At 36.2% G+C, this 13,745-nt stretch overlaps 2 protein-coding genes across 2 annotated transcripts in view; one reads left to right on the top strand and one right to left on the bottom strand.

Annotated features, from left to right (window-relative positions):
* znf277 (zinc finger protein 277) overlaps positions 1-3,501 on the bottom strand; it is a 127,410-nt gene extending 123,909 nt beyond the window's left edge. Inside the window, exon 1 of the mRNA XM_051928751.1 lies at positions 3,360-3,501. Within this exon, the coding sequence (XP_051784711.1) occupies positions 3,360-3,402 (43 nt within the window). The 5' untranslated portion in view covers positions 3,403-3,501. The remainder of the gene's footprint in view (positions 1-3,359) is intronic.
* Positions 3,502-3,588: 87 nt separating this feature from the next.
* The window catches only part of LOC114658995 (dedicator of cytokinesis protein 4), a 432,716-nt gene continuing 422,559 nt past the window's right edge, over positions 3,589-13,745 (top strand). The window contains 1 exon segment of the mRNA XM_051928746.1: positions 3,589-3,777. Coding sequence (XP_051784706.1) covers positions 3,741-3,777 — 37 coding nt within the window. The 5' untranslated portion in view covers positions 3,589-3,740.

Genomic DNA, 13,745 nt, shown 5'->3' with positions numbered 1-13,745 from the left:
ATACTATACTCTGTGGGTTTGTTTTTACCTACTGATACGACATTGCAATTTGTAAAGTTTTCAAAACCTTTATTAAATAATTTAATTATATTTTTACTGAAGTTTGGAATCTTGGAAAACTCAGTTTCACCTTCATTTTCTACTTTCCTTTTGATTTGGTAGTTGTTATTTTATCATCATATTTTGTAAATAAGGCAACAATCACTTGTATTTTAGCTGGTGCCACCATTTAGGTTACAACCTAGTTATATGGTGCAGTCTCAGAAGTTGTGCTGGATGATGCCATCTGTAACAATGTTTAAATCCCATGTCTCTCTTTCTTTTTCAAAGCTTGTGGATAAAATATTAAACCTTTCACAAGTGTTTCCTTGTAATCTATAAATTATCACACTTCATACTTGTGGACACCCCATTCAGTTTCTTCACATCAACCAACCTGTCATCCACCACAAAGTGTAAATCCAGCCACAGCTTCAAAGGACCATCAGCAAAATAAAAAAGTCAAAAACTGCTTAATTAAATTCTGGGATGTGAGGAGTTGAAGAGTACTACTAGCTAAGAGAAAAACATAGGGGAAAAAAACATGAACCAGTCCATTGCAAGGAACATAAATACATACACCAACACTTACTCACATCTAGACATCTAACACTGCAAGTTAACCTTTTAATATTCTCCTGCTTCAATATGCAATACCTGAGAAGTATAAAATTAGTTTTGTGGCTCCCACTCTTCTTATATTTCTTTTAAGCTTCTCTCTAACAGTCCTTAGACCCAAAAAGTAATTATATGATGTGTGAAAACATAAAAACAAGAGTTCTCTGCCTGGGAATGTAAGCAATTTCTCAAACAAGAGGAGACTATTCAGTCCATCAAGCTTTTTTTTTAGCTAATACCTAAGATGTCCCAATGTTTCATCCAGATATTTCTTAAAAGGTTGTTAAGGTTTCTGCTTCAGCTACATGTTTTTGCAGTTTGTCCCAGATTCCTACAACTCTTTGCATAAAGAAGTGCATTCTAGCTTCAGTCTTAACTACCTTTCCACTGGTGTTGAGTATGTGATTCACACTTAAGCTTAAGCTTAAAGAATTCTGCTTGATTTGCTTTATCAATGGCTAGGAAGATTTTGAAGATCTGAAATAGGCCCTCACGCAATCTTCTCTGCTTAAAACTAAAACTTAATTCTCTTAGTCTGCCCTTAAGTCCTGGAATGCACTTGGTTGCTCTTTACTGAAAAGGTCAAAGTGCTGCTATATCTTTTCTGCAGTGCAGTGACCTGAATTGCACACAATACTCCAGATGTGGTCTCACAAGTGCATTATATAATCTAAGCAGTGCATCCCTTGATTTATATTCAACAGTTTTTACAATATATCCTAACATTTTATTTGCACTTTTAATTGTTTCTATATATTGCTTAGAAGATGAAAATTGTGTTAACACACACTTTTAAATACTTTTCAGTGGTTGCTTCAAGTATCACAGTATCTCCCATTTTGTATTTATAAATGATATTCCTTTTGCCCACATGTAGTACTTTGCACTTTTCTACATTAAACTGTATTTTCCAAGTGTCCACCCAGTTCTGAAGCTGTTCTTTATGAATTCTTTTTACTGCCTACTCAGTGTCTGCCATTATTCCCATTTTAGTGTTGGCTACAAATTTCACAAGTTTACTAACTTCCGTAATCAATGTCATTAATATAAATTAGAAAAAGTAACGGTCCAAGAACAGACCCTTGAGGGACCCCACTAATTACCTCACTCCGTGTGGAACATTTTCCTCTTAAATGTACTCTTTGTCTTTTAACAGTTACCCAACTTGAAATACAGTTATGAAGGTTACTCCTGATGCATACAGCTTCGAGTTCAATAATTAATATTTTGTGTGGGACCATATCAAAGGCTTATTGAAAGTCTAAGTAAATAATGCCATATGTTTTTTTAAGTCAACAATTTCAGTTGCCTATTCAAAAAAAAAAATCTAAAAGACTGGGTTGACAGGATTTTCTCTCATAACCCCATGCTGGCTAGAATTTAGTGTACTATTTTCATCTATGGGCGGCACGGTGGCGCAGTGGGTAGCGCTGCTGCCTCGCAGTTGGGAGATCTGGGGACCTGGGTTCGCTTCCCGGGTCCTCCCTGCGTGGAGTTTGCATGTTCTCCCCTTGTCTGCATGGGTTTTCTCCGGGCGCTCCGGTTTCCTCCCACAGTCCAAAGACATGCAGGTTAGGTGGATTGGCGATTCTAAATTGGCCGTAGTGTGTGGGTGTGTTTGTGTGTGTCCTGTGGTGGGTTGGCACCTTGCCTGGGATTGGTTCCTGCCTTGTGCCCTGTGTTGGCTGGGATTGGCTCCAGCAGACCCCCGTGACCCTGTGTTCGGATTCAGCGGGTTGGACAATGGATGGATGGATGGATTTTCATCTATATATCAAGATTACTTATATAATTCTATCACTGGCAATGTAAAATCCTTAATTTCACTTGATATGAGGGCAGACCTTGTGTTTGTTACATATTACAACAATAATGTAAGATGTCTGGTAGCTTTTAACAATTGTTGTTACATAATATATATATTAATTTTAAATCCCTACTCTTCAGACAAAGTGTTTGATCTTAATCAGGTCTGGGTTTCCGTAACTGCTGGACATGCATAATTGGTTTTCACTGCGATTAGACTGCTTTTTGTTCTGGAATTGCGTGAAATACAGCAAAGACACTATTGTGTTTTGGTCTACACAAACGCATTAAATTTAAAAATAAAACGATTCACTTGGCAACATCAAGCACAAGAATGAATGATAAATTAATTCGCCGCTGAGGATATTTTTAATACTACGTCCGTCTGCCCATGCAAGTGTCTACATTGTCAGAAACCTTTAAAACCACGGCTGTTCTAAAGTAGCATTCAAGAAAGTACAGAACATACTTCAAAGTTTAAAACAACAAAAAAACTGTACGGGATGTAGTAGTCCAATACAACAGCGGAGCAATTTGCTCTGGTTGAGATGCAATCAAAACTATTCATTGTAAACTCAGAACCATTTGTCAGCATGAACAGGACTGAGAGTTAATGCATTGGTACCTTGTGGAAAGTAAACATTTTCATACGTATTTACCCATAACGTTAGCATTTAAATAACTAGTGAAAAAGTGCTTAAACATCACGTAACTACCAAATCAACAACAATTTTCAAAGCTTAAACTTCATTAAGTGTCCCATAACCACAGACGCACCCATACTATCAAAGTGAGAATAACGCATATTTTTTATTAGCATAAAACAAATTAAGTAACAACGAATCGACTTCACTGAAATCATTTTACAACCCCCTGATACACAATAATTGTTGTACCTTTAGTATATTGCAGACCAGAAACTGTGGCCATGCTTGACATCTTCTAGTCGCGTAATATATGACGCGCCACAAAAGACATCCCGTTGATTGGGCGCAGCCCAAGTCGCGTGGCTTCGCAATCGTTGTTGGGAATCCAAGTGCTATGCTTCTGTTTACACCTCGTTGACAAAGTGACTACATGCCCCAGAATTCTCCGCGCTTTCTTTCTGTCTGTCTGGTAAAGCGCTGCACTTTCGCGGAGAGAAGCTCGGCTGTAATCAGAACAATGACTTCTGAGTAGGAGGGAGTATCAATTGAAAATAGTAGTGTCGCGCACAATTTTCTGGATGCTGCTGTCTTACCTGGTTTTTTGTGATCAGATGCTACAATTGTGACAAAATGTGGATGCCAACAGAGCATGAGAAATACGGCGTCGGTAAGACAATAATTATTTTGACTTGATTATTGCCCCCCTTTGCATGTGTATCGTTACGGCATGCAAATAATACATGGCAAATTGAGTTGTGAAAGTGAGAGGGGGGACTGGGACTCTACGTGTGCAGCGATGTGAAGCAACGATGGCATCTCAATTTAAACATATTAGCCAAGGCTGAAAATAAAATCGAAGCAGTCAGCTGCATCTATACGTTTATGCGTACATTTAAAGACTGCTTATATACACTGTGTAAATGGCGAGTTGTTGCCCTGCATGTCATTCTGCCGCTACCTGCGTGCGCTATGCGCTTTTGTTTTTTTAAATTATTTTGTAAGAGGGGAATTGTTAAAACTGTGTTATGCAACGTGTGCCTCTTTGAAGGTAATAGAACACAGAGGATGGACACTATTGGTGATGGTTTTAAGGGAAAACTTTACTCATCTATCCATCTTGTGACATTTTGTGGATTTTGATCTAATTGAAGCTGGTTAGAGAGACTTGCACCATAGCAACCTCGAAAATTGCGAGTTTGCCTTCGGTGTTTCATTGATCTTCTCTTGATTTTGGATCACGCTGATTTAAAATAATAACAAGACTCCAGAAAATACACTGTCGTGCAACACTGTGAAGCTGTACGCGTGTGTACTTGTTTACTGTAGTAGAATACTGTCTTTTTTTGCGCTGTATATCTGCTAGTTTTTGTCATGTGCACCATATGTGTAACTTGTGTTCACCTTTGGAATGAAATGCCATCATTTGGATTCACCGTTTTCGATGTGATGTGATATTAGGCGCCGTTGGATAATCTCCCTGACGCTGCCAGTTTCTTAGTCCCTCCTCAGCTTTAGCGCCTCTGTTAGCAAGCGCTGTGCAAAACGCATCTCTGGACTGACGGGCAGACAGCAGGGTTCACTGTACACATTTCAGTCGAATCAGTTTGTTGGTATTTTTAGTTCAAATTTTAGTCTTTCTCTCTTTAAACCCGAGTATTATAGATTGCATAGCGCATCATTTAAATCGGTTTATTTTCTTTACCCGTTGAACATCGATCACAGATGTTTGTATTTTCAGAGATCTACAAACACCCGGCGCCCCTCTGTCAATAGTGGCAGAATCACAGCTGGGTGTTTGCGCGTATCGATCAGGTTCTTTCCAATTCTGTGCAAATGGTGGGGGTTAGCGGGTGGGTGGTTGGTTTCAATACATTGGGAGCTGTCTCACAGGCTTTTGAAAACACAGCGTTAAGTAATTAAGCCAGGTGCCTGAATGAACGCAAGCTGCGCAACGACTGAAAACTTTGTGATACATAACATAACGCGTAACACAAACCGACTACGTTTTTCAAGGCATTGAGAGCTTTCAGTTCTTCAGTTGCAGTACTGTTGCCAAAATTAACTACAGCATGCAATTGGTACGATTACATTTTTTCTCTATCAAGTAAATTGCAGCTTTGCGGAAAGTGCAAATGAAATTTCTTTTTTATTGCCGTTTATTTTTTTTTTTTTGCTTTTATGAGTATCAGTCATCATTATTTACATTCTCAATATTGTTTCTTCTTAGGGTGTTTTGTAAGTAAATGGCAATCTTTTACTATTATTCTGAGTGCTAGTTTAATCGAACACATACATAGCATTTCTTAAAGTCGCTAATCCAGTAGAGTTGCAGCCGGCCGGCCGGATCAAATCTACGCAGCCTTGGACACATGGCAGGAATCGATCGTGGACGATGCGCCAGTGCATTGCAGGGCATACACCCACGCACACACCCACTCAAAACTGGGAAGGTGGCATTGACTATGCGTGTGTGTACCTGATTGGGCCCTTCCATGCCCGTCTAGAATAAAATTTATTTCTCCGTTAAAGGCTGCCTAGATGGGATCCGGCTGCGACTCCGAGTCGTAAAATGAATGGATGAAAAAGAACCTGCATGAAACATTAAGCATTGAATTCGTGATGTTTTCTCTGTCACTTGTTCCCGTTTCGTTAGATTTTTTTTAGTTGCAGTAAAGTTTTTACCAGCTCATTCAACATTCAGGTTTGAATTTTAGGATTACAGTTTTTCAATCCATAACAATGTACACAAGCCTTCAGACTGCTTCAGGGATTTCACATTTCAACGACTAAATTATCGATCGGGATCAGTAAGAGCTCCTTTGTCACTCTAATCCCGAGTTTTTAGTTAGTTTTTAAACTTCTTAGAGATCCCTCACATAATTTCCGTATGCCATTTTTAAAAATGATGGCGATTTTAAACCAAGTAAATAAAACTTAATTTAATAGGACATAGATTCTAATAGTTGTTTAATTATTGTCTTTTAATTCTGCCATGTGTCTGCATTGGGTTCAAGACTGCATCCAAGCCTGGAGAGGACACTCGCCCATTATTGAACACTTTCAGTCATAAGCCCATATACTTTCTGATTCACAGTTACCAATCAACCTCATCTGCAGTATATCTATGGGATGTGGAATGAAACCGAATCCCTCTTCTCTACAAAAAGTGGGAGAAACAAGTCCATTGCCATTTTGTGGACAAGAATTTAAACCCAGGACTCTGAAACTGTTAAGGAGTAGCATTAACCACTGTGCTACTATGATGTCTTTTAATTCCATCAAAATTATATTTATATAAGTTTTTAATAACCGAAGATTTTATGTCATTTTTGTTGTTTTTTTATTTTATATGTGGTTATGTGCTGCTCTAAGTTTTTTATTTTTGTTGTCAAAGTTGTGGTTTCCTTCGTGACTTTAATGAATGTAAATTGTGAAATTATATAATCCTTTCCATTAATGTGATCTAATTTGCTTTATTTGTTATAAATAAATAAAGGTTCATTAAGAGATGCATGGCTATGGTGGTTTCTCAGGAATAGGGCACTCATTTACTAGTTCAACATTCAGTTCACTAGTTTCTTTACAGATTCATTTAATGTTAGCTCACCATTGCTGCCACTTGTTGCATTTCGTGAGTATCATTGCCAAATAATGCCACCTCTCATAACCTCTAGCAGGTATATTAGTTACAGTGGTGAGTGAAAAGTTTTAGATAACATGAAGAAAAAACTCCATAAATATAATCAGTTTAAAAGCATTTTGTCTTGAAGACCATACATTGAAAAACATAAATACATATACAAGTACCTTTGGTTCTTGAAACTGAGTGTGCCATCGTGTCAGAACAATCATTGAATAACACTATTCAATAAACCAGCAAAATGAATTGGTGTGGTATTTACAGTAAATAGCACTAGATAAAAGCTATTGTACAGTATTATTGAAGCCAAGATAATACAAAGATGACCCTGACGACTACGGCGAGCACAAAGAGCAGTTTTTATTGTTATTTCTCTTTATTGTCATCTAATAGATGTGTGAGCTGAGGCACAACTGCCCTGCTCCGTACATTTTAATATTGTGGGTCATACTTTCATATTTCCCCCATTTTGCGTCACACAGTCACTCAGACACTTATGAAGAGGGAAACAGTTTTGCCTAATGGGTTACTGTATCAATGAGGGAGAAGAGCTGGATCTGGACAATGGCCTATTTTGGTGCTCATTGTGTCCCCTCTTAGTGGTTTCTGTTCCCTGATCTGTAGTGATAGCAACAGCCAGACCAGGCAGAGGAGATCACATTTATGCTATTTTATAAAGAGAGGGAACTTGGAAAGAGATGCTTCTTTTTGATCCTGCAGGTGACTGCACAGATGAAGACACTGACATTCTTTCATAAGTTTTTTCCATTGAAGTTTGTTCATCTTTTTATTATGATTTATGCTTCTAAATCTCCTCAGTCAGTGACATTGCAACATAATCTGTGTATTTCTCTATGTAGATTTGTGGGCTGGAACAGTTAACATCGACTATGTTTAGAGTATCAGCAAAGCATTTTTTCTGAATTTGCATGAAATTATGTAATCCATTGAATGTCTCTACTCATTTCTAAATATAACAGCATACTGTTAAGTGATTTCAGTGGCACCAAATGTGTTGTCAAAATGTGTTGAGAGCAACTCTGTCCTATATTGATAAGAGTGATGAAAGAGCAATTACTTTTTACAAGAATAGCGGACTTCCTTTTTTTCTGATGTAGACATGTAAATATTATTAGGCTATAAATCTAGACTAATTCTGCCATTTCATGTTGGTTTAAGAATAAACATCATGTTTTACATATGTATTACCCAGTTTATGTTTGTTTTGAAGTTAATGTATTCTAGGGCTGCACGGTGGCGCAGCAGTAGCATTGCTGCCTCACAGTAAGGAGACCTGGGTTCGCTTCCCAGGTCCTCCCTGCGTGGAGTTTACATGTTCTCCCCGTGTCTGCGTGGATTTCCTCTGGGTGCTCTGGTTTCCTCCCACAATCCAAAGACATGCAGGTTAGGTGCATTGGCGATCCTAAATTGTCCCTAGTGTGTGCTTGGTGTGTGTGTGTGTGTGTGCCCAGCGGTGGGCTGGTGCCCTGCCTGGGGTTTGTTTCCTGCCTTGCATCCTGTGTTCTTATGTTCCCTTACCCCATTATTTATAACCCTAATCTTAAGAACTATTTTATATTTGATTCCCTAAGGTTAACAGTTGTCCTTTGGGTCCCATCTTTTATCTTTTAGTTCCCCCTTTTGCAATTATGATTTTAGTACCTATTGGTAAATATTTAAAGTATTTTAATACCCTTTTTATGTACTTTTCTTTTATCCAAATTTTAAATTTGATTCTTAAAATCTTAATATGGGAATCTTAATCTGTTTTTGAAAATTATTTTATAATACATTTTATTAAGGACATGATTTAAAGGATTTTTTTTTATTAAGTATTATTTCAGAGTTTTATTGGGTTTTAAGGTGCATTCTGAAAGCATTTTATTACATTTTAGGAATAGTGGTGATACGGGTTGAAGAAAAAAAACCCTAACCTAAACTCTCAGGATAACATCTTAAAGTGGTAAACAGACTTGCAAAAACTACAGGCATGTGCATCGTATGGCACTGTGTATGTACTAGTTTGAAAGGTGTATTGTCCCTTCATTTTTTATGCAGACCTTTCTTTCTCACAGCAAGCTAGAGTCTACTAGGAAACGACTTATGTATAGAATGAGAATCTTGTCAAAGAGTACACCGGCATGCATGGCTACACGGATTTACATTGGATCAATTGGAGTCTCAAGTCAATGCCGCATGACCCTGGGGGAAGCCCACCTTTACAAAACACCTATCATGGCATTTCCCTTTATTTTTAAAACATACTCAGCATAGTTCAGTTTCACTGAAAGCAACTGTAGTTTCATGTTCTAAATTATCGATTTCATATGTAAGAAGGGTCTTTCGTCAAACTTAAACCAGTGTTTTATATTCAGATTGTGTCCATAATGAAGGAATAACAATATTGTCCTTAAAAATGTATTTTATGAATGTAGTAGAAAAAGCAGATATTTGAAATGGATGGATTTTTCATTTGTTACTTTAAGACCTATAAATAAAATTTAAAAAAATCTCTTTTCTAATAGCCCCTGAGTATTTGTCAACACTCACAATGTTGGTATAGATTGTTTTAATTTAGATGTATTTATGCATCATTGCCTGATGTTAACATAACCTTTTGTGAAGTCAGATTTGCAAAGGTTTTATATTGTTTACTTGATCCTGATTGTGAAAAATGCTATATCTTTGCTTAAGTGTTTACAGAATGTCAAAAGACTATGCATATTAGCTAGGGGCAAGATTAATATACTCTTAAGTTGCTTTAAACAATCAAAGAAATTGCATGGTCCTATAGTATTAAGTGTCAAAAAGAAATGTTTATATTTGGGTTGTGAAAAAAAAAATAAGACGTGTGCCTTATTTTAATGGAATACTCTACGCAAGAATATATATATTTTTTAAATGTTACTTACTTCATAATAACCCTTTCACACAGGGTCATGCTTTTGGTCATCCTTTTTTTATTTGATTTTTTTTATTCATCATATTAAATTTATTGTGTAAGAAATTTGCCATTTTTTGTATACCCCATCTTATTCTCCAGAGACACATGGAGTTTTGGGGTGAGAGCGCAGGGTCAGCTATTTGTACAGCGCCCCTGGAGCAGTTGCAGGTGAAGGGCCTTGCTCAAGAGCCAAACAGAGTAGCATTCCTTCTGCCACTTCAAGTTACCAGCCCAGATCCTTAAGCCAGTGTGTCACACTCTGCTTATTTTGAAATGAAGACAGTACTCTTGTCCAATGTATTAGGGGGTTTGAGGTGGGTCTTTAATTTAATAGTACAACCTCATGTTAGAGGATTCTTGGTTGTGGGCTAATTTTGTTTTAATGGAGTGACTGGTTTAACTATTCCTTAGTGAAAAATGCACATGTTTTGTACGTTTTGAGTATTTGACTAGATGACTTTATGTGGATTTTGCAACATGAGTAGCATGAGATTTTTTCATACATTCAGTTATGTTGAAGCATACATTTTATTACCTTCATTTTGAAGAAAACATCAGATTCCAAATTTTTTCATTCATCACTGCAAAGTATGTGGGGTAAGTAAACATTTAAAAATAATATAATTTTTGGGTGGAGTATTCCTTTAATGAGGGTGAACATTTTCTACTTACTGCAGTAGAATGTGCTTACTGTATATGATTTTGAGTAATTGGCATGTCTTTAGAGAAAAACAGGTTATGATTAAATTATATTTCAAAAGTTTGTAATGTGAATATGAAAGAGCTGTAGAATGATACTCTAGGGATATTATAGTGATAATTTTACAGAAGTTAAGAGATCATCGATTATGTGGCCTTTAAAGGTAAAACACTGATTTTGCTGATATCATCATTAACTTGGTCACCCTCCATGGACCTACAGAATTTAAAGCGATCATTTTGATGCAGAATAAGGTGAGCCATATGTCTCTTTCTAGTAACTAGATTGATGATAATGTTTAGAAAAAATGTATTGCAAGAGTGAAACAGGTTTTTGTTAAATCATGACTGTCCCAGTGTCATCATTCAGTTAAATTGAAAGCTGCTTAATTAACTTATATTTCATTTAATGTATTAATGAAGCCTAGAATCAGTAGTTGCTGACTTTAATGCAAGTGTGGAACCCACCTGGCTCTGTATTTGTTGACTCATCCTTTGAGACAGTGACCGGCTACACCATAACTGAAACTTAAAACAAATGAATGTTAAAGAAAGCATATGCTGTACATATAAATGACTTTTTCATATTTCACAACCTACCATAAAAGTATGCGTTCCAACAGTTCATCTGGGTCTCCCGCAGTGTCACAGGATATAATTTATTTCTGTTTAGTTCCATTATTATAGCTGTCTAATATGAAATTAAGAGAAGCCATTTTGCATTCTTATGACTCAAATACAGTAACCAGCTCCCAGGACTGCACATCTGTTGAACCACCTACTGTGTGGACATGTCTGGAGCCCCTTGCTTTGTATGACACTCATTTCAGTGAGATGTATAAGCATGTCTTTCTCGTGAGATAATTTATACAGAATACTTTTTTCAGTAATTTGAAGATGCCTACAAGGCGGGCACCAGAAGGTTAGGGGATGGGCTTTGATGTGTCTTTGTCACCTAAAGTGGAGCACACATAACAGCCCTCAGCAGTCAATATGTAACTCTATGTGTGCCCTCATCCTATGCTGTCTGTGACTGCCACTTATTAAGCTGTATTATTTCAGTTAGAACCCTGAATATACCAGTATATGCCAAGCAGACATGAATTGAGAGGAGTGAAGATTTTTGTACCTTTTATACGCTTAAATTGATGTAAGAAGTGCAAACAGAGAATGAAAAATCTTGCCTGTATTGTGAAAACTACCAAATTGTTGACATTGCCATATGTAGAATGAAAAGAGATTGACTGAAATTGAGGGACATCTCAGGAAATTTATTTTTTCTTATTTGAATAAGGTATATCCTATTCAAATGCTTCAGAAATCATTTTGTGATGCATTTTAAATTTACGGAAATATTGCAAGCTGTTGCTTTGTTGGTAAGTAGTTTGGAGACTAATACACAATTTACCAAGACAAGCTATAAAGTGGAGTTACATGGGACTGAGTTAGTTTTTCCCATGCCAGCATATAGCTATGATTCTGTATTGCCCTTTGCCCACGGAGCTTTGAATTTACTACCGTAGTATCAAGGTAAATCAATTAGGTGAAGCTTGGCAGAGCACATCATTGTTTTCATCACTAAAGCAAATGGTTTTACTGTTTTGTTAGGCTACATAACCTCATACAGTATACAGTACTTGGATCTGGTCAGATTTACTTTAACCAGGATTCTGGTTTTTATTCTTCCCAGAGATGGCAAATGTCCTTAGGATTTTCAGATAAAATAAATGGGCTTAGGCTTGATACTTGCATGCTTTCTTTCTGAAAAAAATCTTGGATGCTTTCATTGGTGCTCGTGCACAGATTAGTTCAGCATTCATGAATTGTCTGTTGCTGTAAACCCATATTTGATGACTCAGTTATTTATGCCTTTATCTTCTTTATAGTTCTTACATTTTAATTCACAGTAGGTATAGTGCAATATGTGATGGTTATTTTTCTTATGTTACCTGTTATTCATTGCATGTTGAACACTAAAAGTTCTATAATGTATACTAATTGCAGGTATACTCTATATAAGATATGTCACAATTGTTTCCTCAGAATATGACTACAACATCAAGAAAGAAGAAATATTTTATATTTGATACTATATTAGTTGTGAGGCATAACTTTATCTATGTGCTTTAGTATTAGGATTTTTATGTAGTTTTGTCACCTGTAAAATCTTGATTGTTGTTTGTATTTTCAGTTTCAGATGTTTGCCAGCCCAGCATTTATTTTTTATATTGCCATTTTTCAGCTTCATGTGTCAAAGCACAAAATTATCTTAAATGAGTGTCACTGGGATGTTAAAAATAGTCTTATCCAAATTTGAGGTGCTTTAAGGCTGGTCAAAAAGGTGAGAAACGGTTGATAGTATTGTATCATATTTTTCATAATGATACTGTCATATTGTGTTCTACAAAGTAAATAAGCATTAGATAGATAGATAGATAGATACTTTATTAATCCCAAGGGGAAATTCACATACTCCAGCAGCAAAAAATATTAAATTAAAGTTAGGTAGTAATCGAAGCAACATTTCAAGATAGATTACATGATGTTGAAAACGCTACTACATACAGTAACTGTAAGAGAACCGTGTATCAATGTAACCCACAGTGTGCGCTTTACAATCCCTCCTTGCCTGATTTATCCTGGCATATTCATACCAGACTTTAATCCATTTGTTATAATTTTTGTCTCAGGAACATGCAAGCTTATGATTTGACTAGTTGGAGCCTGCATTCTAATAAAAAGATATTCAGAATTTTTTTAATGTAATTTGTAAATACTTTTTGTTCAATTATAACACTTCAGCAGTTCTAATTTGTACATTTTACAGTGTGTGATGGAAAAGATTTTGTTGAAGAATATTTAATTCCATATGATGTACAGTGTGTGGTTTCTATAGATGTGAAACTGCAAATTGTCCTTTGAAAGACTTTGAAACAGGAAATAATTGCTTGGGGACTTTTGGGGCCTTGTCTAGAGTAGAATATACAACACCTTCTATCTTACTTTGGCAAAAGACTACAGCAATACATAAATCTCTTTCTGTTCAGTCTGGGATTTTTCACTCCACATATAGCACCATATACTGTACCTGGGACACTTCTGCAAAGACTAATAATTTTTATTCAACTGTTTTACAATTTACCAAATTCCTATGTTGTTTATAGACCTTTTACTATAATGTTAATTAAATATGTTCAGTTTTAAAGAAATAGGCTATAAAGGGCAACTATTTTCTTATTAAATATAAAGTTATTCATTTTTTTTCCTTAAACAGAAATAAATCATTAGCCACTTTTAAACCATCCTGAGGTATCCTTATAGACTTCCATACAAATATACTGTATATGAAAAT

This window comes from Erpetoichthys calabaricus, chromosome 1 (assembly GCF_900747795.2).
Source record: "Erpetoichthys calabaricus chromosome 1, fErpCal1.3, whole genome shotgun sequence".
Lineage (NCBI taxonomy): Eukaryota > Metazoa > Chordata > Cladistia > Polypteriformes > Polypteridae > Erpetoichthys > Erpetoichthys calabaricus.
The sequence above is the reverse complement of the archived record's forward strand: the minus strand, read 5'-3'. Positions and strand labels throughout refer to the sequence as shown.